This window comes from Acomys russatus, chromosome 29 (genome assembly GCF_903995435.1).
Source record: "Acomys russatus chromosome 29, mAcoRus1.1, whole genome shotgun sequence".
NCBI classification, from domain to species: domain Eukaryota; kingdom Metazoa; phylum Chordata; class Mammalia; order Rodentia; family Muridae; genus Acomys; species Acomys russatus.
The window spans coordinates 24,602,764-24,629,007 of record NC_067165.1 but is presented as its reverse complement, the minus strand read 5'-3'; the positions used below and the strand labels follow the sequence as shown (position 1 = coordinate 24,629,007).

Here is a 26,244-nt window from a genome sequence, read left to right as displayed (position 1 = left end):
TAGCCTTGGCTGTCCTAGACTCACTTTGTAGACCAGGCTGGCCTTGAACTCACAGTCATCCACCTACCTCTGCCTCCCGTGTGCTGGGATTAAAGGCCACCACCACCACGCCTGGCTCTACATCTCTTTCTTGGCTCTGACTGGAATTTCCTGCTTCTGTTGCAGCCCCTCTCCAATTTGTTCGTGACACTGCACTCAGAATAGCAGGTCAGAAACAGGTCATTGTTAGGAATGTGGCTCAGTTGGAGGACTGCTTGCCCAGCATGCAGGAGGCCCTTAGTTTCATCCCAACAGCACAGAAACACGCCTGTAATCCCCGCTGAGGAGATGGAGGCGGGAGGGTTAGGAGTTCAGCTCAGGTTGCCAGGCTTGGTGGCAGCCCTGCACCTGCTGAGCTGTCTGCCATCCCTGTTGTTGTTTAGTTTTGAGACAGGGTCTCGCTCTTTAACTTAGATTGATCCCAAACTTACTTTGTAGTCAAGCCTTTGCCTCAACTTACAGCAATCCTCCTGTATCAGCCTTCCACATGTTGGAATTACAAGCATGAACTACTTCACGTGGCCTAATATGTGATTTTATGTTACCATTAAGCAGTGAAGGAGGGTCTTTGCAGCCCTGGATGGTCTAGAACCTGCTATTTAGACCAGGCTGGCCTCTGTCTCCTGAGTGTGGGGATTAAAGGCGTATGTCATCACCATACCTGGCCTCTTTTTGTTTTTTCTTTGTTTTTGACACAGGGTCTCTCTAGGTATTTGAGCTTGTCTTACTTGGGATTTCTGTTGCTGTGATAAAACACCATGACCAAAAGCAACTTGGGGAGGAGAGGGTTTGTTTCACTTGCACCCCATATCACAGTCCATAAGAGACATCAGGACAGAAGCTCAGTGTAGGCTCCTGGAAATAGGAATGGAAGCAGAGGCCAGGGAAGAATGCTGCTTTTGGCTTGCTCAACCTGCCTTCTTTCCTAATTTATAAAAAGAAATTATTTATTTTTATTTTATGTGCATTGGTGTTTTGCCTTGCATGTACGTCTGTGTGAGGGTTTCTGATCCTGGAGTTAAAACAGTTATGAGATGTCATAAGGATGCTGGAAATTGAACCTGGGTCCTCTGGAAGAGCAGTCTGTGCTCTTACCTCCTGAGCTGTCTCTCTAGCCCCTCAACCTGCTTTCTTATACATCTCAGGACCTCCTGCCCAGGGGTGGCACCACCCACAGTGGGATGGGCCGTCATCAAGAAAATGCTCCACACGCCAGTCTGATAAGGGGCATTTTCTCAGTTGAGGGTCCTTCTTTCTGAATGACTCTAGCTAGTGCTATGTTGACACTAGGCTAGACAATCTAGAAGTCACTGTGCAGTCTACACCAAGTTGGAACTTGTGGTTGCCTTCCCTCTACTTCCAGAGTGCTGGAGAATTCCATAGCTTTGAATGCCTTTTTAGCAGATCATGGTGTAAGGTTGTCTAGACATACTTTTGCATGCTTGTAATTCCAGCCCTTGGGAAGTGCAGACAAGGGGATCATCTCTGTCCATGTCAGCCTGGGCTACATGTCAGCCTGAGGGCCTGTCTTGATCAAACCAATTAAAAAACAAGCCAGGCATGGTAGTGTACACTTTTAATTCCAGAGTGGTAGAGGCACGTAGATCTCTGAGTTTGAGGTCAACCTGGTCTACAGAGTGAGTTCATTGGCTAATATTAAATGGAGGACCAGTTATGTTAAGATTGAAAACAATGGGGGCTGGAGAGGTAGCTCAGCAGTTAAGGGCACTGACTGGTCCTCCAGAGGTCCTGAGTTCAATTCCCAACAACCACATGGTGGCTCTCAACCATCTATAATGTAATCTTCTGCCCTCTTCTGGCCTGCAGGTGTGCGTGCAGGCACAGCACTGTATACATAATAATAAATAACTTAAAAAAAAAAAAAAGATTGAAAACAATGACCCAGTGTGGTGGCTCACACCTTTAATCCTGCACTTGGGAGGCAGAGGCAGAGGCAGGAGTTCGAGGCCAGCCTGGTCTACAAAGCAAGTCCAGGACAACCAAGGCTAATACAGAGAGACCATGTCTTGAAACTGCCCCCCGCCTCAAAAAAAAAGATTGAAAACAATGGCCAGGTGTAGGGCCTCATCCTTTCATCCCAGCATTTGGAGGCAGAGGCAGCCTGATCTCTGGTGTACATAGTAAGTTCTAGGCCAGCCAGAGCTACACAGTAAGACCCTATTTAAAAACAAACTCAGAAACAAAATTGAAAAAAAAGAGATTGAACTCTTATTAAAGTGTGTTAGTGCACACAAACATACATGTGTATACACATACATTGCACACTATATGAACACAGGTCGTTATAAATATCTCCATAAAACCAACTCCTTTCAGAGGGTAAGGAGGTCTTCTAGAAGCTCAGGAATCACCCAGTGGGTAACAAATGGCCAAGCTGGCTTTTCAGTCTTCCAAGTCTGCTCCCTGCCAGACTCCAGCTGGGATAGCAGGAGCACACTGAAGTTTAAGGAGGAAGCAGAAGCCGCATGAGAGAAGGCTTTAAGTGTGCGGTGGTGTGGAACGGGCATTTGCTACTCTGTGGGTTCTTCTTTCTTCCACTCTTCTCCACCCATTTACCTCCCAACACTAGAAATGAGAGAGAAAAAGCATAGAGGGGAAAGGGAGAGATCCCTGAATAAAGTCAGGGTCTGGAAAGGGGTGAAGTTACCTTCAGATTAGGGGTGTTGAGCTCCTCGGGGCCAGTTTAATCTTCACCATCAGGTTATCTAATAATTTGCTGTTTACTTAACAAACTATGACCAGCAGCAACCAACAACCCACCTATTGGAGCTCTAGCATTTATATACCCTCTGAAAAATCCCCAGATTTCCACCTGAGGTTAGAACGAAAACATTTTCTGACAATATTTCTGTGGTTTTGATTTTGGTTTTAGTTTTATGAAACACGGTTTCTCTGTGTAACACCCTTGTCTGTCCTGGAACTCTCTTCGTAGATCAGACTGGCCTGAAACTCTCAGAGATCTGCCTGCCTCTGCCTCCGCCTCCTGAGTGCTGGGAATAAAAGTGTGTGCTATCATACCCAACTGTTTCTGCTTTTTAAAAAAAATTTATTCATTACATATATAGTGTTCTGCCTCTATGTTGCCTGCAGGCCAGGAGAGGACAACAGATCTAATTTTAGATGGTTCTAAGCCACCATGTGGTTGCTGGGAATTGAACTCAGGACCTCTGGAAAAGCATCCAGTGCTCTTAATCTCTGAGCCATCTCTACAGCCCCAATTTCTGTGGTTTTTGTTTGTTGGTTTTGTTTTGTTTTTGTTTTGAGACAGGGTTTCTCTGGGTAGCCTTGGCTGTCCTAGACTCACTTTGTAGACCAGGCCTCTGCCTCCCTGAATGCTAGGATTACAGGCTTGTGGCAACACCAACTCCCCCCCGCCCCCCCCAGCTATTTCTGTTTGTTTGTTTGTTTTTCCCTGAGACAGGGATCTCACGGAGATCCACCTGCCTCTGCCTCCCAAGTACTGGGATTACAGGCTTGCACCACCACCCTGAGCTCTATTTCTGTATTTTTTAAAAAAGATTTATTATTTCTTATTATGTTTACAGAGCTCTGCCTGCATGTACATCTGCAGGCCAGAGGAGGGCATCAGATCACATTATAGATGACTGTGAGCCACCATGTGGTTGCTGGGAATTGAACTCATGACCTCTGGAAGAACAGTCAGTGCTCTTAACCACTGAGCCATCTCTCCAGCCCCTATTTCTGTATTTTTAAAGAAACTAAAATTCTAAAATTTTCACTGCAGCAGTGCGTAGTAGATAGTAGGTATGCTTCTGTTATAGCGTTTATCAGAGTAACAGTTTAACTTCACTGACTGTGTATAATGATTTATCTTGGGCAGTCTGTATTCTTTTAATAACTGGCTAAGTAGCTTCTAATTTTTTTGTTTTTGTTTTTTTTGTTGTTGTTGTTGTTGTTGTTGTTGATATTGTTTTATTTTGTTTCTTTGAAATAGAGTTTCTTTCTTTTTTTTTGTTTTTTGTTTTTTGAGAAAGGGTTTCTCTGTGTAGACTTAGCTGTCCTACACCAGGCTGGCCTCTAACTTACAGCAATCTTCTTGCCTCTGCCTCCCAAGTGCTCAGATTAAAGATGTGTGCCACCACACTCTGGCTGAAATAGGGTTTCTTTGTTTAGCCCTGGCTATCCTAGAACTAGCTCTGAGACCAGGCTGGCCTGGAACTCAGAGATCTGCTTGCCCCTGCCTCCTGAGTGCTAGAATTAAAGGTTTGTACCACCGTCTCCAGAGAGGCATCTATTTCCACCCTCATCCCCCAGACAGGGCTCTCTGTGTAGCCTTGGCGGTCCTAGTCTCACTTTGTAGACCAGGCTGGCCTTGAATTCACCAAGATCCCCCTGAGGCATCTATTTTTTTAAAGTTGTTTATATTTCATACTCTCTGGCTTGGTACCTGGCACAAATAGCTGCTGTATACATATTGGCAAATTCCTGCGCCTCCAGCTGGTAGGGCCAGTGTCCTTGAAGAAACTGGTCCAAATTGTGTTGTAGCATTCATCTCTAATAGGCTTACCAGGGGATGGAGGCATTGTGCAGTGACAGCGTAGATGAGAAAGAAGCTTATATTCATCTTCTCCTCACCCTCTGAGATCTCGCAGCCAGTATCTATTGAGTGTGGTGTAAGGAGAGCAGTGGGAGCCAGGGTTTGTTTTAGACTTCCACAGTCAAAAGAAATGCTTGAGGGCAATTAGTGTTGGCTAGGTAGAAATGTCATTGAGGTAAAATTTGAGATGCTGTCTGCCTGGATGAGCTCCTCTCTAACTTTGGACCTGGAGCTCTGAGCCTCAGGCTCATCATTTGCATTAGGAGCAGCACAGGTTTCAAGGCCAACGCAGGCTCTTCTTTAAAGGTAGAAATTCATTTAGCCTAGGCCTGAGTTTCAGCTGAGATAATTTCTGAATTTCTCCCATCCACCTTCCTGTGTCACTTGAGTGATTATTCTTGGGCCCCCAGGAATACTGTGCCCATCTATGGCAGGTGCCATCGTGCTAATTTCCACTTTGATGGGGTCTCTCTGAGTCCTTTTGTTTTGTTGTTGCTGGAGGTGGAGGGATGGAAGGCTCTAGAAAGAACAGTTTAACCTCACGGTCAGCCTTGCCTACATGGTGAGTTGGAGGCCAGCCTGCATTACCTGAGATCCTCTGTCAAAAATAAATAAATAAAGAGGAAAGATTGGTTCTCAGTTGTGGAACATTGATTTCTTTTTCTTTTTTGCCTTTATAGGTTGCTATGGTGACAGACTATGGAGCTTTTATCAAAATCCCGGGCTGTCGGAAGCAAGGTGAGAGCCCTTAACTGGAAACTCAGCACTTCCATTGCACTCATTCTGCTATGGCCCCACAGCGTCTTCACCATAGGACCTAGATTTTTCAGATAGTTGCTTGTTTATTTTACTTTATTTTCAGTGTAGCACTAGGGATCCAGTTTTATTACATGAGTGCGTGTGTGTGTGTGTGTGTGTGTGTGTGTGTGTGTGTGTGTGTGTGTGTGTACACACTGTGTGCATGCCTTGATCTTAGGCTTGGCAGCATCTACTAACTGAGCAGTAAATGGATGTTTGTTTTTAATAATTTATTGAATTTTGTTTTATGTACATTGGTGTTCCTACTGCGCGTGTGTCTGTGTGAGGGGGTCAGATCCCCTGGAACTGGAGTTACAGATAATTGTGCGCTGCCATGTAGGTCAGGGAATTGAACCTGCGTCCTCTGGAAGAGCAGCTCTCGACACCCCTTGATATTTGTTTTTTTAAATGGACTGGAGAAACATGTGTGTACTGGTCAAGGCTTGTAATCTTGGCACCTAAGAAGCAGAAGAAGGAGAGATGCCACAAGTTAAAGGGCAGCCAAAGACTGCATGGTGAGACTCTGTCTTAAAAAATGAAGCAAAAAAAAAAAAAAGGAGCTAAGGAAATGGCTCTGAGAACATGAGGAATTAAGCCTGAGATGGTGGCGCTGCCTGTACTCCCAGCACTCGGGAGGCAGAGGCAAGCAGATCTCTGTGAGTTCGAAGCCAGCTTGGTTTACAGAGCTAGTTCCAGGACAGCCAAGGCTACACAGAGAAATGCTGTCTCACAAAATCAGAGTGAGAGAAAGAGAGAATGTGAGGAATTGAGCCCATATCCGTAGCACGCCCAAACAAGCCAGGCACAGAATATATTCCTGTGCTAAGCCCAGCATTGGAGGGCAGAGAGTGGATCCTGAGAGCTCACTGGGCTGCCAACCTGGACTAAACTGCAAACTTCCTGTTCAGAGGGACCCTGACTCAGGGCGCTATACAGAGAATGATCGAGGAAGACACCTGATGTCCTGCTGTGGCCCCTGCACACACATGTGCATCTGCGCTCATACTTCCACACACGCATACACACCTCCAAACACAAAAAGTGTGTTGATACCAGAGACTGTAGCATGAAGAAAGGAAATGAGCCTTGCCTGGTACAGCATCGCATCCCCAGGAACCACACAGGAGAGATGAAGGCAGCGGTGCTGAAACTGGGGCTAGTCTGGAATACATGGTTAAACAAAACAAAACAAAAAAGAATTTTAGGGTCTGTGAAACAAAGCTGTACATCATAGCTCAGGCCTTTAATTTGAGCTCTCTGGGGTCTGTGACAGGAGTCTTGCAGTGAGTGTGAGGCCAGCTGGGCTGTGAGACCATGCCACAGAATCAACAACAGGGTCAGTGAGGTGGCTCAGTAGGTAAAGCAGCTGCCACCAAGTCAGAGGACTGCAGGTCAGTGAGCTGAGCCCATGCGGTACCTCAGACCTCCACATGGGTGTCTCTCACACACATTGAATTAGTAAAAATCTGTACTAACAGGAAACCAGTGAAAACTTAGAGCTGGGCATGGGAGCATACACTTTTCATCTTAGCATTCAGGAAGCACAGGCAAGGGGATCTCAGTGAGTTCCAGGCTGCCCTCATCTGAAGACTGAGGCCCAGGCCATCTAGAGCTACCTAGTGAGAGACCCTGTCTCAAAAAATGTAATAAACCACAAAGAAAAGCACGCATGAAACAAGGCAGATCTCGTTATTTACACAGGAAGAAACCTCAAATAGTAGGAATTAAAAAAGGATTGAAAGAAGAAGAAGGAAGGGGAAAAGGGCCCAAGGTTTCTTCTTTAGGGACTGGCTGTACTGCGGCCGAGGAGGAGAACTTAAACTGACCACTTTTTTTCCTATGGCTGAGGCTGTAAAAGCTTCTGGCTAGAAACTGCACAGGAGTCGTAAAAGGGAGGCTCTTTGATCTGTAGACAGGCCTCTTTGTGGAGATCTCCAATAAGTTGGTGTAAACTTAGGCTTATTAGCCGTAGAAGGCTGATCGCCGTGAGTCTGCTAACTTATTTGCGAATCTACAGAGAAATAAGAAGTAAGAGAGAGATAGAAAATCAACCACTCACACACATACATTCAAGAGAAGAGGACCAGGAGAAAAGGTGGATGAAGTCAGGCGTCTTAACTTCAACTGAAGTTAAGCTGCTCAATCTTCCTCTGCTCTTTCAATTTTCTCCTCAATTTTTTCCCTCATTTTCTCCTTTGTTCTCCCCTCCCCACGTTTATTGTAGACTGTACCTATACTTCTGAGCAAAGGGATTACCTCATAGTCAAAAGAGTACAATTAATCACAGAACAGATGACTTCTAAGATATAACAGGTTACATGTTTTAAAGCTAAACATTTCTTATCTATGTATCCATTACATAAGTTCATGGTGAGTTCAGAATGATGAAGGTTGGCAGGGTCTAAGGTTAATAGGGTCTGAAACTTATAAGAGTATACAACTTATCAGTTAGGACGGACCTGACTATACATTATCCAGCTATCTCTTAGTTCGTTATGAGCTCAGGACAATAATTTTGTCTGTCTTTCATTCTAAGAAACAGAGTAAATTCAGACATTTCTAGGTAACTTCATTCCATATAGGTTCACATGGAGTTTAAACAAATTTGGCTATATATATATATATATATATATATATATATAAAAACCCTGTCCGGGGGGGGTGGGGGGTGGAAGTACTTTGCTACTCAGTATATGTAGCATAGGCCTGTAATTGAATCAGAAGGCCTAGGCTACACAGTGAGACCATTTTTTTATTTTTTTATTTTTGAGACTTTTTTTTTTTTTTTTTTTTTTTTTTTAGTTTTTCGAGACAGGGTTTCTCTATGTAGCCTTGGCTCTCCTAGACTCACTTTGTAGACCAGGCTGGCCTCGAACTCACAGCAATCCGCCTGCCTCTGCCTCCCGCGTGCTGGGATTAAAGGCGTGGGCCACCACTGCCTGGCTAGACTATTTTTTTAAAGTACTTTTTATATGTATCTTTTTCAGTTAATATTAACTCTAATTTTCTATAACTAATTTTGTTTTGTTTTTGAGACAGTGGTTTTCTGTGGAATAGCCTGGCTGTCCTGGAACTCTCTTTGTAGACCAGGCTGGTCTCAAACTCACAGAGATCTCCTTGCTTCTGCCTCCCAGAGTGCTGGGATTAAAGACATGAGCCACCACGCCCAGCTTTCTATAACTAATTTAGTTGCTTTCTTTTCCATTTGACATATGTACCATCATTGACCAAGATGATGTCCAATTATTAGTTATTTAAGTAAATTTAGAGTGTTTTGTTTGTTTGTTTGTTTGTTTGTTTTGATATTGGATTTCAATCTGCAACCCAGGCTGTCTCGGACTCACATTTGTGACCCTCCTACCTAGTTTTTTGAGTATTGGACTAACAGTTTAACCCACTGTTTCTTTCTTTCTTTCTTTCTTTCTTTTTTTTTTCTTTTCTGGACAGGGTTTCTTTTGTAGTCCTGGCTGTCCTGGACTCGCTTTGTAGGTTGGGCTGGCCTCGCACTCACAGAGATCTGTCTGCCTCTACCTTTCAAGTGCTGGGATTCAAGGTATGCACTACCATGCCTTTTTCTTTCCTTCTTTCTTTTTTTGTTTTTTGTTTTTTGTTTTCTTCAAGACAGGGGTTCTCTGTGTAGCATTGGCTGTCCTGGACTCACTTTGTAGAACAGGCTGGCCTTGAACTCACAGTGATCCGCCTGCCTCTGCCTCCCTGAGTATTGGGATTACAGGCCTGCGTCACCATGCTCGGCATAGCTTAATTTTTATATGAAAACTTTTTTCTTAGATTTATTTATTGTATTCTTTTATGAGTATTTTGCCTGCAAGTATGTAGAACATGTGCGTTATCTGGTGCCTTCAGAAGTTGGAAGAACGCAAGAATCCCTTAAGAATTTGAGTTAAAGATGTTTCTGAATCATCATGTGGTGCTGGGAAATCAAACTTTCCTCTGGAAGAGCAACAGGTGCTCTCTTTAAAAAGTTTTTAAAAAGGTTTATTTATTATGTGTACAGCATTCTGCCTGCATGTATACCTGCAAGACAGACAGGGACACCAGATCTCATTATAGATGGTTCTGAGCCACCATGTGGTTGCTGGGATTTGAACTCAGGACCTCTGGAAGAACAGCCAGTGCTCTTAACCTCTGAGCCGTCTCTCCAGCCTTTCTTTCTTTCTTTTTTTTTTCATTTATTTTATGTATATTGGTGTTTCACCGGCATGTATGTCTGTGTGAGGGTGTTGGATCCCCTGGAATTGGAGGTAGAGAAAATTGTGAGCTGCCATGTAGGCTGGGAAGTGAATCTGGGTCCTCTGGAAGAGCAGGAACAGCCAGTGCTCTTAACCACCAAGCCATCTCTCTAGGCCCTTTCTTCAGCTTCAGTTCTTACTTGTTTGCTTGTTTGTTTGTTTGTTTTTTGAAGCAGGGCTTTTCTGTGTAGTTTTGGCTGTCCTGGAACTCCCTATGTAGACCAGGCTGGCCTTGAACTCAGTCAGAGAATCCATTTTCCTCTGCCTCCTGAGTGCCACCACCACCACCCAGTTACAATTCTTACATTTTAAAAATTCACCCATGGGTTTTTGCCTCTGTTGATTTTTTTCCCTTTGGGAACAGTTCCAGTGATAATTTTCTATCAAATGCATGAATGCCTTGGCCAGTGGTAGCATCTGACTAGCATGTGCAGGGCCCAGAAGGAGAAAGGATAGTCACCACAGAAGGAGAAAGTCAAAGGTACAGCACCTTCACACCTGTGCTTTTACAGGAGTTCACCAAGTTGTCTTTCTGTGTACTACACTGTATGAATGGGACTGAGGAGGTGGCTCAGCAGTTAAGAGCAATCGCTGCTCCTGCAGAGGACCTGAGTTTGTTTCTCAGCACCCATGTTGGCTACTCACAACTCCCTGTAATTCCAGCTCCAGGGCATCTGATGTCCTCTTCTAGGCTCTCTGGGTACCTGCACATACAGACACACAATCAGACACCTGGCATGCAAACACACGTACACATAATTAAAAATAAATCTTGTGAGGGTTGGGGATGTAGCTCAGTGGTAGAATGCCTGCCTAGCATGCAGGAGGCTCGGGTTCAATCCCCACAGAAAACAAAACTCAGCAGGGTATTGTGTGTTATCTTATTACATGTTTCATTTAACCCCACCCCCACCCCACCCCATCTTTTGGTGCTAGGAGTTGAATGCCCAGCCTAGTACATACGAAGCTCATGTTCTCTTGCTGAGCTCTATCCACCCCAGCCTACAGTTATTAAACCAATGTTTCTTGGGGCTGGAGAGACAGCTGGGGGTTTAGAGCGCTGTCTGTTCTTCCAGAGGACCAGGGTTTGGTTCCCAGTACCCACATGGCAGCTCACAGCTGTCTGTAACTCCAGTTCCAGGAGATCTAGCGCCCTCTTCAAGCATATACATCATGTACAGACATATATGCAGGCAAAACACTCATATACATAAAGTAAAATAAACTTTAAATAGTGTTGGTTGATTTATTAGGTTAAAGGGTGCTCTTAATTTGTTGTAGTTTTAATCTATATACATTTTTCATTGAAAATTAAACATTTTCCATGTATATATCCTATCTTTTTCCTACCCATGCATTCAGAGCACTAGTTTTTTCTTTCTTTCTTGTGTTCAGGTCTGGTCCACCGAACTCACATGTCATCCTGTCGAGTGGATAAGCCTTCTGACATAGTAGATGCTGGAGACAAAGTGTGGGTGAAGCTGATTGGCCGAGAGGTAAAGCTTCCTGTAATGCCATGTGGTCTGAAAAAGGATTATAAAAAGCTGGCGTTCCATTGGAATTCTGTGATGGTTTGTGTGTAAATGTTGGTGGTGGCTAACATTCTTATTTTTAAATCCTGCCCCATCACCTCTCTTGACTTTGGATCTTCTGGTTGGTTGTCCTCCAGATTTAGGAGACAAAGTAGGAAGTCTGAAGTGTGTTGCAGGAGTGGGTGTAGAGGAGTTTTGTTTGTTTTAATGTATGTGAGTGCTCTAGCTGCATGTACACCTACTTGCTAGAAGATCACAGTATAGACGGTTGGGAGCCACTATGTGGATGCTGGGAATTGAACTCAGGACCTCTGGAAGAGCAGACAGTGCTCTTAACCTTTGAGCCATCCCTCCAGCCTGAGGAATTTTAATTCAGAACATGGCTGCTCTGAAAAGAGATCACACCAAAGACCTTCTAGGTCTGTGTGATCCAGCTTGAATACAGACATGCCTTTAATCCAGGAAACAGAGCCAAGAAGATCTGAGTTCAAGGCCAGCCTGGTATAAAGCAAATTTCAGGTAAAGAAAAGTTTAGATCCAGGCGTGGTGGTAATGCCTTTAATCCCAAATAATGAAGATAAAGTTAGTTTGTAGAAAGAAGCACCCATGTTTGAAAGTGATGTCCAGTTGAGTGGCAGAAAAAGTGACAACTCAGAGAAAGATTTAACAGAATAGGATACGCCCAAGTCTCTTGAGAACAAAGAGGAAAGGGAAGCTACCTCAGAGTCAACACAGAGAATGAGGAGAGAGGAGGCAGTTTTACCTGGAGAGCTTTACAGAGAGAGGTCAAATGACAGAACAAGCTAGACACAGGGAAGGCAGAATGGTCCAGAGAATGAGAAGGAGCCGGAAGATCAGAGCAGATTGCTGGAGTTAGTTGGAGGCCAAGCAGAGCAATTCAGAGGCTGAGAGAGAAGCCAGATTGAATAAGTCAGCTGGCAGAGGATTTTAAGCCAGAACAGCTGAGCTGAACCAGCAGCCCAGAGCTCAGAACAAGTAAGGGTGAGCTTATTTTATTAAGCAGTAAGTCTCAGAGGCTGAAAACATTCTAAGCCTAGGTTAGATTGAACAGAGGCTAGAAGCTTCCAGGACTAGGCCTAGGTTAGCCTAAGGAGGCAGTAAGCCACCCAGACAACAATTGAACCAGGCAAATAAAAGTTCCTTTTACAAGTGGGTGTCCATGAAACTCTCCTCCTGAAGTTTAGAAAGAACAGAACCAAAGAAGGAGATTTGCTCTGTACCATAGCTTCAAAGAGTACTTTCCAAGTACTCTTTATCTTGGGCCAGAATGAAAAGGATACAAGGGCTGGGCATGGTAGTGCATGCCTTTAATCCCAGCACTCGGGAGGCAGAGGCAGGCGGGTTGCTGTGAGTTGGAGGCCAGCCTGGTCTACAAAGTGAGTCCAGGACAGCCAATGCCAAAAAAAAAAGAGACCCTGTCTCAGAAAAAAAGAAAAAAAAAAAAAAAAAAAAAAAAAAAAGGACACAAATGACAGTAATTTTTTCCTAGAACTGGGCACCACGGAATGGGACAGGTAGTGCAGGCATAGGAATGCTTGCCCTCTGTGTTCTACCAGGGAATGGCAGGCAGAAAGCCATGGAAGCAATTAAAAAGTGAAAAAATGTTGAGTGCTTCACTGTGTTATGTTCCGTAGCCTTTGAACATGGTGGCATACCCTTGTAAGTTTAGTGTTCAGGAGGCTGAGGCAAGAGGGTGTGTGTATGTCAGCTGTCAGTCTACCTGTCCCCACATGCAGGCCACAGTATGTGTAGTGATCAGAGGACGGCTTGCTGGAGTCTCTCCCTCCACCATGTGGGTCCTGGGGATCCAACTCATGTCATTAGGCTTGGCAGCAGGCACCTTTACCTACTGAGCCATCTCACTGGCCCCTGGCCTCTATTTTACCTCCTATATCTCTTCTGCCATTAGGTCTGCTCTTTCTACTTCTTGTACCCACAGTGTTCTTAGCTTACTACCTAGTCCATTTGAGGTTCATGTTTGCTATGATGTTTACAAGTTGGACTCTGAGGTATTGCAAATTGGTGGTCAGGTCCTTGGGTTTGGAAGCTTAGGAACACAGCTTGGTTGGTAAATGCTTGCCATGCAAACATGAAGACCTGTTCAGATACACGAGCACCCAAGTCAAAAGCTAGGCATGTGGGTGGTACACGCCATGGTCCTAGTGAGGAGGTGGAGGTAGAGGAGCCCAGGACTTGCTGCTCAGCCTGGCTGAATGGGTGAGCTCCAGTTCTCAAAACACAAGGTAGGGGTTCAGGGGAGTGAATGACTCTTAGGTTAACGTTTGGCCTCTATACCCACATGCACCCACATGAACACCAACACACACACACACACACACACACACACACACACCATGGGTTTTGGTGACTCTTCTTTTGTCTTTTTCAGATGAAAAATGATAGAATAAAAGTGTCCCTCTCCATGAAAGTTGTCAACCAAGGAACTGGGAAAGACCTCGATCCCAACAACGTTATCATTGAGTAGGTAAAGGGTTGGGAAGAGCTGACATCCCAGCACCAGGTACAGATTGTAGTAAATTAGACTAGGTTGGGCTGCTACTATTGTAGGCTGTGATATTAGTGAGTAATGCAGCATTGGTGACCTTTGTTTTCTTTTAAATTCTCCTCTCTCTCTCTCTCTCTCTCTCTCTCTCTCTCTCTCTCTGTCTCTGTCTCTGTCACACACAGATAATAATAAGTGAACCCAACACTTTTTTAAAGATTTATTTATTTATTACTTATACAATATCCTGCCTGCATGTGAGCCGGCAGACCAGAAGAGGGCACCAGATCTCATTATAGATGATTGTGAGCCACCATGTGGTTGCTGGGAATTGAACTCACGACCTCTGGAAGAGCAGACAGTGCTCTTAACCACTGAGCCATCTCTCCAGCCCCCTGACCTTTGGTTTTTATAGGTATAGAATGTGCTTTTTGTCAGTTTTGACACGGCCTCACTGTGTAGCCTGGGTGGCCTCAAGCTCTCTGTACTCTTACCTTAGTCTCCCACGCGCTGAATTACAGGGGTGCACGCGCCACACAGCCTACTGTGTAGAGCTGAAACAGTAACCAGTCACACAAATCTAGCATCACGGTGTCTCGTCAGCAGTTTTGTTTTCTTCTCTTCTCTCTTTCTGCTTCTGCCCTTCAGCTGTTAGCAGCAGGTGCTCGTGAAGTGCTGTCACTGCTTGCCCTATGAGATTCTGCATTGGCTCTGAAGAAAGGTAGAGACGGGGTAGTGTTAGATTCCCAGTCTGTGAGCACAGCACCATCCATTGGCTCTCCTGACTTTTCAGAATGGAAGGTTTTCTCTTGCTCTGAGGATGGTGTCTGCACATACAGGAAGCTTTCAATCTGACTCAGCTCCTGTATTGAATTCATTTATTTATTGGGGAACCTTGTGGTCAGAGGACAACTTATGGGAGCGGTTCTTTCCTTCTACCACTCAGTCTTGAGGCTAGAACTCAGGTCCCCTGACTTTATGCCAAGTGCTTTTGTTTTGTTTTGTTTTGTTTTAAGGGGAAAGGTGTTTGTTTTTTGAGACAGGGGGTCTCTCTCTCTGTCTGTCTGTCTGTCTCTGTCTCTCTCTCTTCTCTCTCTCTCTCTCTCTGTCTCTCTCTCTCTTTCCCTCCCTCCCTCCCTCTCTCCCTCCCTCCCAGGATGGAATGTTTCAATTCCAGAAAACTGCTATTACCTTGTCCCTTTATTGATTTGTTGTTGTTGTAGTTGTTGTTGAGACAGGGTCTCTCAACATAAGCCCTGGCTCTTCTGGAACTTACTATGTAGACCAGGATGGACTTTGAACTCACAGAGATTCACCTGCCTCTGCCTCCCAGGTGCTGGGATTAAAGGTTAAGTCAGCACACCTGGCTCTTTATTGACTTTCTAATAAGAAATTGCTTACTCTTTGAGACCCCTTGCTGGGGGAGGGTTGTAATGGCTCACTGGGTAAAAGCACTTACTATGTAAACTTGCCAATCCGAGTTCATTCCTGAAACCCATGTAAAGGTAGAAGGAGAAACCTAACACACATACACGCACACGCACACGATCCTTTGAGAGACCTATTAACTGTTTCAAGTCAGTAAACTAAATTTATTTTCAAGTTAACCATGTTGTTATTTGTTGGTTTTGATGTAAACATCATGTTCCTTCTCTCTGGCAGTGACATCACTGATTAACAAATGAACCAGATGTGGTGGCACATTTCTATAATCCCAGTATTTGGGAGACTAAGGCAAGCCTGAGCTACATAGTGAGATGCTGGCTTGGGAACACACCCACACAGAGTAATGAGTATAATTTGAATGAGATCTTTATTGCAGAAAAAAAAATAGAAGCCCTTATATTTATCATTCTGGGAAAAATTGCTTTAGCTATGAGGGAGTTTTATCTTAAAAGAAGGGAGGTAGCATTTGCTGAAAAGATGCTGTGCACCACACATATGGCAGGTGCACATCAGTGCCTGTGGTTCCCATAGCAACCTGTGAGGTGAGGATGGTCTTCGTTTCACTTCAGAGTTCTAGTTTGCAGCTGGAGATAACTAACCTGTGCCTGGGTCAGATACGTTGATGTAGGATGCAATGTTAAAGCACATCCCTGCTCACCACACAGTGCCCCTAGCCACTGTGTGTGACTCAGCTGCTCATATTTCTGTACCTTAGTGTCTAAGTAGTGATGTGTCTGTAGGGTTGCTCATTGGCAAAATACTTTTGTTACAATGGTAATCTTTCACAGCTTAACTCAGAAATGCTAAAGTCTGGCATTTATTGATTACATTGTAATAAAATCACCTTTTCTCTAAAGAACCCTATGTTTTGCAGACTAAGAAGCTGAGAATTTCTTGGAAGCTACCCTGACAATAGCAAACTATAAAACAAGAAAGACAGCACTCTGGAGGCAGAGGCAGGCAGATCTCTGTAAGTTTGAGGCCAGCCTGGTCTACAAAGTGAGTCTAGGACAGCCAGGGCTACACAGAGAAACCCTGTCTCAAAACAAAAAAACAAAATAGCAACAAGAAAAACAAAGATACATGGGAAAGCATAGGAAGGGAAGGCTTTCTGCTTGCAGGCTGCGCCTCAGTGTAGTCTATTTCTAGTAAAAGTCAGGTGGCTGAACTTGGGATGAACTGCAGACATAGCAAAGAAGGCTTCATGGAATGGAGGCATGGTCACAGAGGTCAGAGTTAGACTTCCATCGCAGACTCTGGGCTGTCTCCAGACTAGTACATGGTCTTGAGCAGATTTATTTTCCTCAAGACAGAGTCTCTCTGTGTAAACTTGGTTGTCATGGACTTACTTTGTAGACCAGACTGGCTTCGAACTCACAGCGAGCCACCTGCCTCTGCCTCCTGAGTGCTAGAATTAAAGGCGTGTGCCACCACTCCTGGGTTGAGCAGGTTTTTAATCTCCATTAACCTCAGCTTCCTCCCCCCCCCCTTATAAAATAGAAATAATGAGACATAGCTCAGAAATAACAGAATGAGGGCCATCGAGATGGCTTCATAGGTGAAGGCCTACTGAGACCCACCTAGTGGAAAGAACTGACCCTTGCAAACTGCCCTCTGACCTCTCTACACATGTATGGTGGCACAAGTGCATGTGTGCACACATAATAAATGTAGTGAAATAAAAATGACAGGAAAGTTTAACAAGAGACTTATTAGCAGTAGCCATCTTATTGGCTAGTCCATCATAAACAGTATAGATAGCTACTTGTAATTATTATTTTAAGTACGTCCTTGCTTTTCCCGGTACTGAAACTGGCACACTTTCTCTTTGAAAGAATGTATATAGGCCATGAGCACAAGGGCACAAGGGCCTGCCTTACCCTCCTTGTCTCTTGTAACACCTGATGTCTAGTGTTCATTTACTATCTATTCATTACAAGGCAAGCATGCATGGTATAGCTTGATGAGGGCTTTATTTTGGGTCCTCATGTTCAGAGAGAAGGTGATATTTGAGCTAGGTGTTAAGGAATGGGTGTGGTATTTTCAGAACACAGGAGGAGGAACGGTGTTTGGGGCAGTGAAGACTTTAGGAAAGGCACAAGAAGAAAATCAGTACCACATTAGGGGTCCCTGTAGTAGGAGTGGTGACTAATCAAATCTATGCCCCTTTTTAACCCCAAGCCCCCCCCCCCCCACTTGCCCCAGCCGAGACATCCTTTCCTTAGTATGTTCAGCATCCTCGTTTCCAGCTAGTACCAGTTGGTCAGCCTCTTGTTTTTCTATCAAGATCTATCTTGGCTTCACCTTCTTGAAGCAGGTTCTCTATGCTGCCTGGCTGGCCTCAGACTCACTCTGCACCTCAGGCTGGCCTGGGACTCACAGAGATCTGCCTGCTCTACCTCTCTGATGCTGGCCTGATCTCACCTTTCAGCATCCTCTAGTAAGTGGCTGTTTGTGAGGAAAGGGTTAAAGGAAGTTTCCAGGCAAGCATAGCTGACATAGCAGTTAGGACTCACCCTAAAGCCACTCACATGGCTTTGGTGTTCCCCTCTGCTAGGCCATCAGCTCCTGGGAGTAACGAAGAAATGGCTTAAAAAAAGAAAGAAAGAAAAGAAAAGAGAGGGCTGGAGAGATGGCTCAGAGGTTAAAAGCATTGACTGCTCTTCCAAAGGTCCTGAATTCAATCCCCAGCAACCACATGGTGGCTAACAACCATCTAATAAAGAGATGTAATGTAGGCAAAACACTGTATACCTAAATAAATAAATCCTTAAAAGAAAGAAAGAGAAGGCTCATGTTTTGTTGTACTGTGTGCTGGGGCCTAAACCTCAGGCCTGTGCATCCTGGGCATATGGTCTTTGTGCGTTTGCTCCTGCCACTAGTTTGGGCACTGGTGCATACCGCTCTAGCTAGCTGAACTGAAAAGAAAGAAAAGAAAAAAAAAAAAATTAATCTGCATGCTGAGTAAATTGAACGAAAAAGCACAGAACCATGGTGACCACTGAGGAAGTCATCACTGTGATGAAGCCATGAGTCAGGCCGTGAGGGCTGACTGGGCGGTGCTTGTCAAGTGGGAGGTCTGATGGGGCGGGTGCTGCGATGTGTTTAAGCTGCAGCCCAGGGCCACTTAAAACAAGGACACCTGGAAACCTAAGCATGTGACTCACTCTCTGTTCTCAGATGCCTGTCTTGGTTTTTGTCATTCAGACTTTACTATTGTTTTGAAAGGGCCCATTTCTATAATTCATACCAGATAATTGGCTCTATGTATATTTTGATTTTTTTCTAGGGCAAAGACCAGACATTTGCAAAGACCTTTTCAGAACTTAAATTACATGCTTGTCTGCACTGTCCACTTGGGTAGCTTCGAATAAGATGGGGCCTTTTAAGTGTAAATTAATTAACCCTAGCTACTGCGAAAGCAGCTTAGTGAGACTCTTGTCTCAAACTAAAATGTGAAGAGAGGGCTGAGGATGAAGCCTGTGGGTGCCATGCTTGCCTGGGATGTGAGAAGCCTAGGTGCAACCCCCAGTATCTCAAAGAGTAGAAATAAGTAAGTGAGATTTAGTATCTTTTTGGTTTTATTTTATTTCCATTTTTATTTTATCTGTATAGGTATTTTGCTTGCACCATTTGTGTCTGGTACCCTCAGAGTCTAGAGACTGTCAGATGCTCTGGAATTAAAGTTACAGATGATTGCAAGCCACTATTTGGTTGCTGGGAATTGAACCTCAGTCCTTTGGAAGAGAGCAAGTGCTCTTAAACACTGAGCCTTCTCTCCAGCCCCGTGAGATTTACTATCTTATTCCATAGCCACACCAGCTACATTTTAAGTGTTTAGTCACAATGTGGATGAGTTTCACAAACACCAGGACTATACAGGAAGTATCCTCTGTGTGTGTCTGTGTGTGTGTGTGTCTGTCTGTGTCTATGCTTGTGTATGTGTGTGTAGATATACCTTTTGGTACTCAAAGGTGGAACATGGGCTTTTTGTATGCTAGGCATTTGTTAACACTGAGTTGACATCTTGGGTACATTACTACTTTTATTTTGAGACAGTTCCTTGCTAAATTGCTCAGGCTGGTCTTGAACTTGGAATTTGTGAAACTCCTCAACATTCTGGGATTATAAGGGTATACCGTCACTGCCAGCTAGAGTAAAGAGAAAATTGATCTTGTGCTGTTATCAGTTAGAGTGGTGGCTCCTCTGGAGTAGGGCTGACTTAGGAACAAGCATGAGATGGCCGTCAGATTGGTTATTGTTATCAGTCCCAGTGCTAGTTACGTAGGAACGCTCAGACAGTGGAAACCAGAAGAGCTATGTACTTACATAAGTGTGTGTGTCTTTTATACTGGAGCGTATGCTCATTAGAAGTGTGATAGGCTGGGCCTGGTGTCACACACTTTTAATCCCACACTCGGGAGGCAGAGGTGGGCAATCGCTGTGAGTTCAAGGCCAGCCTGGTCAACAAATTGAGTCTAGGACAGTCAAGGCTACACAGAAAAACCCTGTCTCCAAAAACAAAAACAAAAAGTAAGTGTGATAGGAAGGTAAACACCAATCACCCGTGGCCTAGGGGCTTGGGGAAGACTTGAGAGCCTTGGAGCATTTGGGGAGCATTGTGGAGGTGGAGTAAGAAAAGCGAGGCTTCACATCAAAGGCAGAAGTCACTCATTGGCCAGGGCCTAAATGAAGAAAAGAGAAGCCTGGAAGTAAAGAGGCTAGCTGAAAGCCCAACACCACGGTCTTGTAAAGAACTCGGGCTTGATTTTTAGAAGGCCTGTGAAGGTCTTTTAAATCCGTGAGGGATCTGCTAAGGGCTGTGGGGTCTTTTTTGAATAGTGAGTAATTATACTCTCTCTTCTTGTTCCTCCTCCTCCTTTTGGGACAGGGTTTCTCTGTGTATCTCTGGCTGTCCTGGACTCACTTTGTAGACCAGGCTGGCCTTGAACTCACAGCGATCCGCCTGCCTCTGCCTCCCGAGTGCTGGATTAAAGGCGTGCACCATTACTACCTGGCAGTTATCCTTTCAAATGTCTTTCCTGTACATTATTGAGAGGAAGTCTAGTCTCATTTGTAATTATTATTTCAAATCCTCATTCTAAATGGGGGGGGGAGGAAGCTGTTTCATTGTCTTTTTCTGCCCAACACTTTTCTCTTTCCCTTTTCTTTGCCAAAAACAAAACAGAAAACCAACAAGTAGCATTACGTTGTCATATATATGGCCACATCTCTAGAAGGATCCTGTGGTCAGGATCTCTTTCATTCCAGGCAAGAGGAGAGGCGGAGGCGGTCCTTCCAGGATTACACTGGGCAGAAGATCACCCTTGAGGCTGTCCTGAACACAACCTGCAAGAAGTGTGGCTGCAAAGGTAGGCGGAGGCCTGACATTCCTGTCTGCTCTCCTTGTGGACCCGCCACCGGCTGGAGGACACCATGTAGTTTTAGCTCGGTGTGATTTTTAGTTAACTACTGGCCACACTCACTCATACGGCCCTCTGACACACTTATCTCCAGGCACAGTTACTAGTGGTCACACTCTCATACGGCCCTCCGACACACTTATCTCCAGGCACAGTTACTGTTCTAAGAGATGTAATGACTTGGAGATACATTCCTTAAGCATCCAAATCAGATCCTTTCCCCCGTCCCTACCTCAGAATTAAGTTGAGAAGTCTGATGCAGTGCCCTCTTCTGATAGAGACAGAGGGCTGTCTCTTTTTTGCTCCATTTCCTCAGGTTTCTTCTAGCTTTTTAGCCTGACTTCCCTTATTGGAGCTATAATGAGAGAGACTGCTGTCTTCACATTTCCAGTGACCTAAATTTGTCACCTCTCCATCCTTTCTTTCCATCCATCATGCTTTGTACATTTTTCTGCAGTGACGGTAGCAGATTTGTGTCCTGGTTGAATTTGTGGGGTTTTGTTTTGTTTTTATTTTTTTATTTTTTCGAGACAGGGTTTCTCTGTGTAGCCTCAGCTGTCCCAGACTCACTTTGCAGACTAGGCTGGCCTCGAACTCACAGAGATCCACCTGCCTCTGCCTCCCAAGTGCTGGGATTAAAGGTGTGCACCACCACATCAGCTTATTTTTCAATTTTATGTGCATTGTTGTTCTGCCTGCATGTGTATCTGTGTGAGGGTGTTAGATCCCTTGAAACTGGAGTTACAGACAGTTGTGAGCTGCCATGTGGGTGCCCGTATTTGAACCCGAGTCCTCTGGAAGAATAGCCGGTGCTCTTAACTGCTGAGCCATTTCTCCAGCCCCAAGTTTGTGGGGTTTTAAGCCCCTATTTTTAATTAACGAAGAAAGAGAAGGAGACTGTAACAGTGAGAAGCAGTACCCAGTGAGGAAGTTGTGGCAGCATCCCTTATATTTGGAAAGCTGTTCCAGGCCTCATCTAACTTTTGGGCTCAATATACAAACACATTTATACACAGCCCTGTAGTTACTTCATGCACTTCTTTCCTGCTCTTGAATGAAGTGCCTGGAAACCCTCTTCTGGTCTCCTTGGGTACCTGCACTCATATGTACATACCCACACACAGGTGCACACGTATAACATAATTAAAAACAACAGACAAACCCAAATAAATTTCAAAAACAATCAAAGGGACTCTCATGTTTTTGGTTCTGAGTCTAGCCTTTAACAGCTGAGCCATCTCTCCAGCCCCAAAGGGACACTCAGTGGCATCACAGGCTCAGCATGGAGCCCCCTTACTTATATCCACCTGTTGTTCCATAAAACAAGAAGAATAACAAGAAATAGAACTTGGCCCAGCCAACAGAGCTCTGGGTGAAGGTAGCTGGCTTTGTGCATCAAAAGCAGCACAAGACAGGGAGACATCCAACCTGAGCTAAGTGTTCACTGGGCCTTCGTATCTGATGCAAAAGCGGGGTTTGAATTTCATCTCGAAGGCCCTGGCCAGACCTGACAGTCTGAATTCTCAGGGTGTCTGTGCCTGTCTCTGTGGGCTTGAATGTGAGTGCCCACTTCCTGCCAGCTGTCTTTCTTTAGGGCTTGGCCTGCAATTCAGTTCCCTTGGTTAAACGTTATGCTCTCTGGAACAGTGGTTCATTGTCAGGAATAAGTTCCAAAATAGATCTTTAAAAATTAATAAGCCCCATTGCTAAGGGAGGGCAGCACAAGCCTGCTTGCTCGTATCTTTTGCCATTTCCAAAGCTGCACCACCGTCTCCAGGCGCTCTAACACCAGCTGCTTGCCTGGGTCTGGTTGGGTGGGCATTGCTACCTTGAGGTGGCAGAAACACAACTCCCAATAAACTCTTAATATTTTGAACTGGTGGTCTCTGCGGAGGAGGCAGCTTTTTTACCTCCCTAGCCTTTGTGTTCTTTTCTGCAGGCCACTTTGCAAAAGACTGTTTCATGCAGCCAGGTGGAACCAAGTATTCTCTGATCCCTGAGGAGGAAGAGGAAAAAGAAGAGGCAAAGGAAGAAGGAATTGAGAAGCCTGACGCCACAAAGAATTCTTCCAGGAAAAGAAAGAAGGTAAAAGCTGGCTTGCTATTATTTATCACATTTTTGTTGGTATTGAGGTACAAATGCATTTTGTAAGTATTTAGAAAAAGCAAGCTCTTATAATGGTTCCAGAGAGAGTTGTATTGGCAATTTTGGCATATTCTAATCTTTTTCCTAGCTAACAATATAAGTAAATGTATATCTATACATATAATATAAAATTATGGTTATTGTAACTGTAGTTTGGTTCCTATTTTCTTCCTTTTTTGTTTTTGTGTTGTTGTTGTTGTTGTTGTTGTTGTTTATTTGAGACAGGGTTTCTCTGTGTAGCCTTGGCTGTCCTGGACTAGCTTTGTAGACCAGGCTGGCCTCGAACAGAGATCCACCTGCCTCTGCCTCCCTAGTGCTGGGATTAAAAGTGTGCATTTTTCTTATTTTTAAGTATCCTTAAGTGTTCATAAAAAAAAAAAAAAACCAAACCAAACAAAACAAAAAACCCCTTGATGTTAGCTGGGTGCTGTGGCACAAGCCTATATCGGGGATCCCAGCACTCGGGAGGCAGAGGCAGGTGGATCTCCGTGAGTTCGAGGCCAGCCTGGTCTATAGAACAAGTTCCAGGACAGCCAGGGCTACACAAAGAAATTCTATCTCGAAAACAAACAAACCAAAAAACTTGATGTTAAAAGCCACATAGTGGCGGATCTCAGAGTTTGAGGCCAGCCTGGTCTACAGAGTGAGTTCCAGGATAGCCAGGGCTACACAGAGAAACCCTGTCTCAAGAAAACAAAACAAGCAAGCAAAAAGCCACATAATGTTTCACTCTATAAGGATTGGTTGATTGATTGATTATTTTTGAGACAGGTTCTCTTGTGGCAGCACTGGCTGCTCCTGCAGGGGACCTGGCTTCAGTTGCCAGTACCTAATGGTGGCTCACAACCACCTGTAGCTCCAGTTTCCGGGGATCTGACACCCTCTTCTGGCCTCCATGGGCACTACACATATACAAGTAAAAAATAATCTTTTCAGAAGAAGGGCAGGGCCTGAGAGATGACTCGCTGGACAGGAGCTTGTTGCGCTCGCTCTTCCAGAGTGCCTGAGTTCAGTCTCCAGCCCCCATGTCAGGTGTCAGTTACACCACCTGTAACTCTGTCCCCAGAGAAGTCTGACACCTCTGGCCTCTGTGGCCTGCACTCACACCAAGCATACGTTTAAACATAATTTCAAAAAACAAAATATCTTTTAAAAGGGAACCAGGTTGACAGCTCACACCTGTAATCTCAGCACTCAGGAGGCAGGGGAAGGTGGACTGCCACAGTTTCAGGGCCAGCAGAAGATATGTAGTGAGTTTGGGCATTTAGGGGTGCAGACTGTGACTCCGCTTAAGGGGGGCAAAGTCTGGTGGATCTCTGTGAATTGGAGGCCAGCCAGGGCTGCATAGAAAGACCCTGTCTCAAAAGAAAAGAAAGAAAGAAACAAAAGAAAACAACTAAAAATATATTGAAGACTTTAGGGTTCTTAGGGCTGGAGAGTTGGCTCTGTGGTTAAGAGCATTTGTTGCTCTTGCAGAGGACCTGGGTTCGATTCCCAGAACCCACATGGTGGTCCACAACCCTTCATAACTCGAGTTCCAGGGGATCTGATGCCTTCTTTTCATGGGCACCAGGCATGCACATGGCTCACATAAACACTTGTAGGCAAAACAACTGACACTAAATATAATAAAGAAATAAAATAAGGACTCTTAAGGCTCTAGATAGACCGTATCAAATTGTCTTCCAGGACGCACTTGCCTGCTCCCATCAGTGGGTGAGAAATTCTGTCTCGGAGTTATCTTCATTTGTTGCTGAGAGCACAGTGATTCATACAGCAGATTTTATTGTGGTACAGACAGAAAGATTTGTACCATGCTGTGCAGAAAAGAGGGAAAGAACTGTGCTGTAGTTTGGTCAGCCAATAGATGCTTTCCTAACTTGTAAGATATTTCTGTGGTTGGTTATTGAGTTTGTTTTGTTTTGGTGGTGGTTGGTCCATGTTCCCCCTGCTCTGTTGTTGTTGTGGTTGTTGTTGGGCAGTGAGGGAAGAACAGGGTCTCTCACTATGTAGTCCTACTTTGTCTGGAACTCTATTTGTAGACCAGGCTGTCCTCAAACTCAGCGGGGGTCCATCTGCCTCTGCCTCCTGAGTGCTGCTGGCATTATAGGTGTGCGCCACCACGTCCAGTTTTTTTGGTGGTGGTGTGTGTGCACATGTGCGTGTGTACATGCGTGCATGTGTTTAAGATTAATTTTGATGGCTACACAGAGAAACCCTGTCTTGGAAAAAAAAAATAATTTTTACACTGAGTCCCACCTGGCTTTTAATTTTCAGTGATCTTCTTTTTTGGGGGGAAGGTTTGGTTTTTCGAGACAGGGTTTCTCTGGGTAGCCTTGGCTGTCCTGGACTTACTTTGTAGACCAGGCTGGCCTTGAACTCACAGCGATCCGCCTGCCTCTGCCTCCCGAGTGCTGGGATTACAGGCGTGTGCCACCACACACGCCTCCAGTGATCCTCTTGCTTTAGCCTTCTGTGTGCTGGGATTGCAGGTGTGAGCTTTTTAAAGATTGGTTGAGTGGTCATTTTGTGTCACACATTACAAGCTCTAGGAGTGAAAGGCTCTGATGTAATCTTTCCCCTCAGTGGGCTCTTCACATAAAAAGGATTATTTTCATTTTGTGTGTAAGGGTCCATTAGAAGAATTAGCCAAGTAGCTTGAAAATGGTTGATTTGTATATTCTCTCCGTATCACTAACCTGGGGTCTCCTGAGTACTTTAGACTTTGGCTTGAGTCTTTCCAACATAATTTGAGTAGTTTGAGGTCCCTGGGAACTTGTGACTGGCTGTGTAAGTTAAACCTTAACTACAGTTCTTTCCTTTGCTGAGTGGGGCTGTTATGATCTTTGGCAGTGTTCCCTATAGGGTGATGCCCAGCTCCTCAAAATAGAAAGCGGTGACAAGTCAGTTCCTAACTGACACTGACTTTTGGAGATATGGCCTCACGGGCTCAGACTCCTCATGTCGCTCAGGCGGGGTGAGCTGATGCTCCTGCCTCTGTGCAGTGCGCATTCTTCAGAACACCTAGCTGTGACTCTCTTAAACATCCTACCATGAATTCTGATCTCTCGGGGTGGGAGGTTGCTGTTGTTCTTGTTTATTTTTTTAATGTCTATGGGTGTGTGTCTGCGAGCCATGTGTGTGCCTCGTGCTGGCAGAGCCCAGAAGAGGAAGTTGGTTCCCCTAGAGTTACAGACAGTTGTGAGCTGCTGTGTGGATGCTGGGAATTAAACCCGGGTCCTCTATTAGAGTTGCCAGTGCTCTTAACCAATGAGCTGTATCTCCCGGCCCCGGCCCCAGTCTCTTTTATGAGCTCTCTCTGACAAGACACACACATACAGCCACACTTTCTGTTTCTGCCCTTGTGTTTATAAAAATGTGTTTTACAGCAATAGCACCCTCCTAAGAGAGAAGCCATACACTTTTATTAACAGCAAAAACATCCTCCTGAGAGAGAAGCCATATACTTTTATTTTGTTCTCTATCGCACGTTCATCAATTCCTAGTG

General features: G+C 44.8%; 1 protein-coding gene across 4 annotated transcripts in view; it reads left to right on the top strand.

The window, feature by feature from the left end:
• Zcchc17 (zinc finger CCHC-type containing 17) overlaps window positions 1-26,244 on the top strand; it is a 33,503-nt gene that overhangs the window by 5,713 nt on the left and 1,546 nt on the right. For 2 of the 4 annotated variants that reach the window (XM_051171627.1, XM_051171630.1), the window contains 5 exons: window positions 5,299-5,356; window positions 11,062-11,162; window positions 13,609-13,700; window positions 20,440-20,540; window positions 22,531-22,676. In XM_051171627.1, coding sequence (XP_051027584.1) covers window positions 5,299-5,356; window positions 11,062-11,162; window positions 13,609-13,700; window positions 20,440-20,540; window positions 22,531-22,676 — 498 coding nt within the window. The remainder of the gene's footprint in view (window positions 1-5,298; window positions 5,357-11,061; window positions 11,163-13,608; window positions 13,701-20,439; window positions 20,541-22,530; window positions 22,677-26,244) is intronic. The other 2 variants (XM_051171629.1, XM_051171628.1) reach the window with 2 other exon arrangements.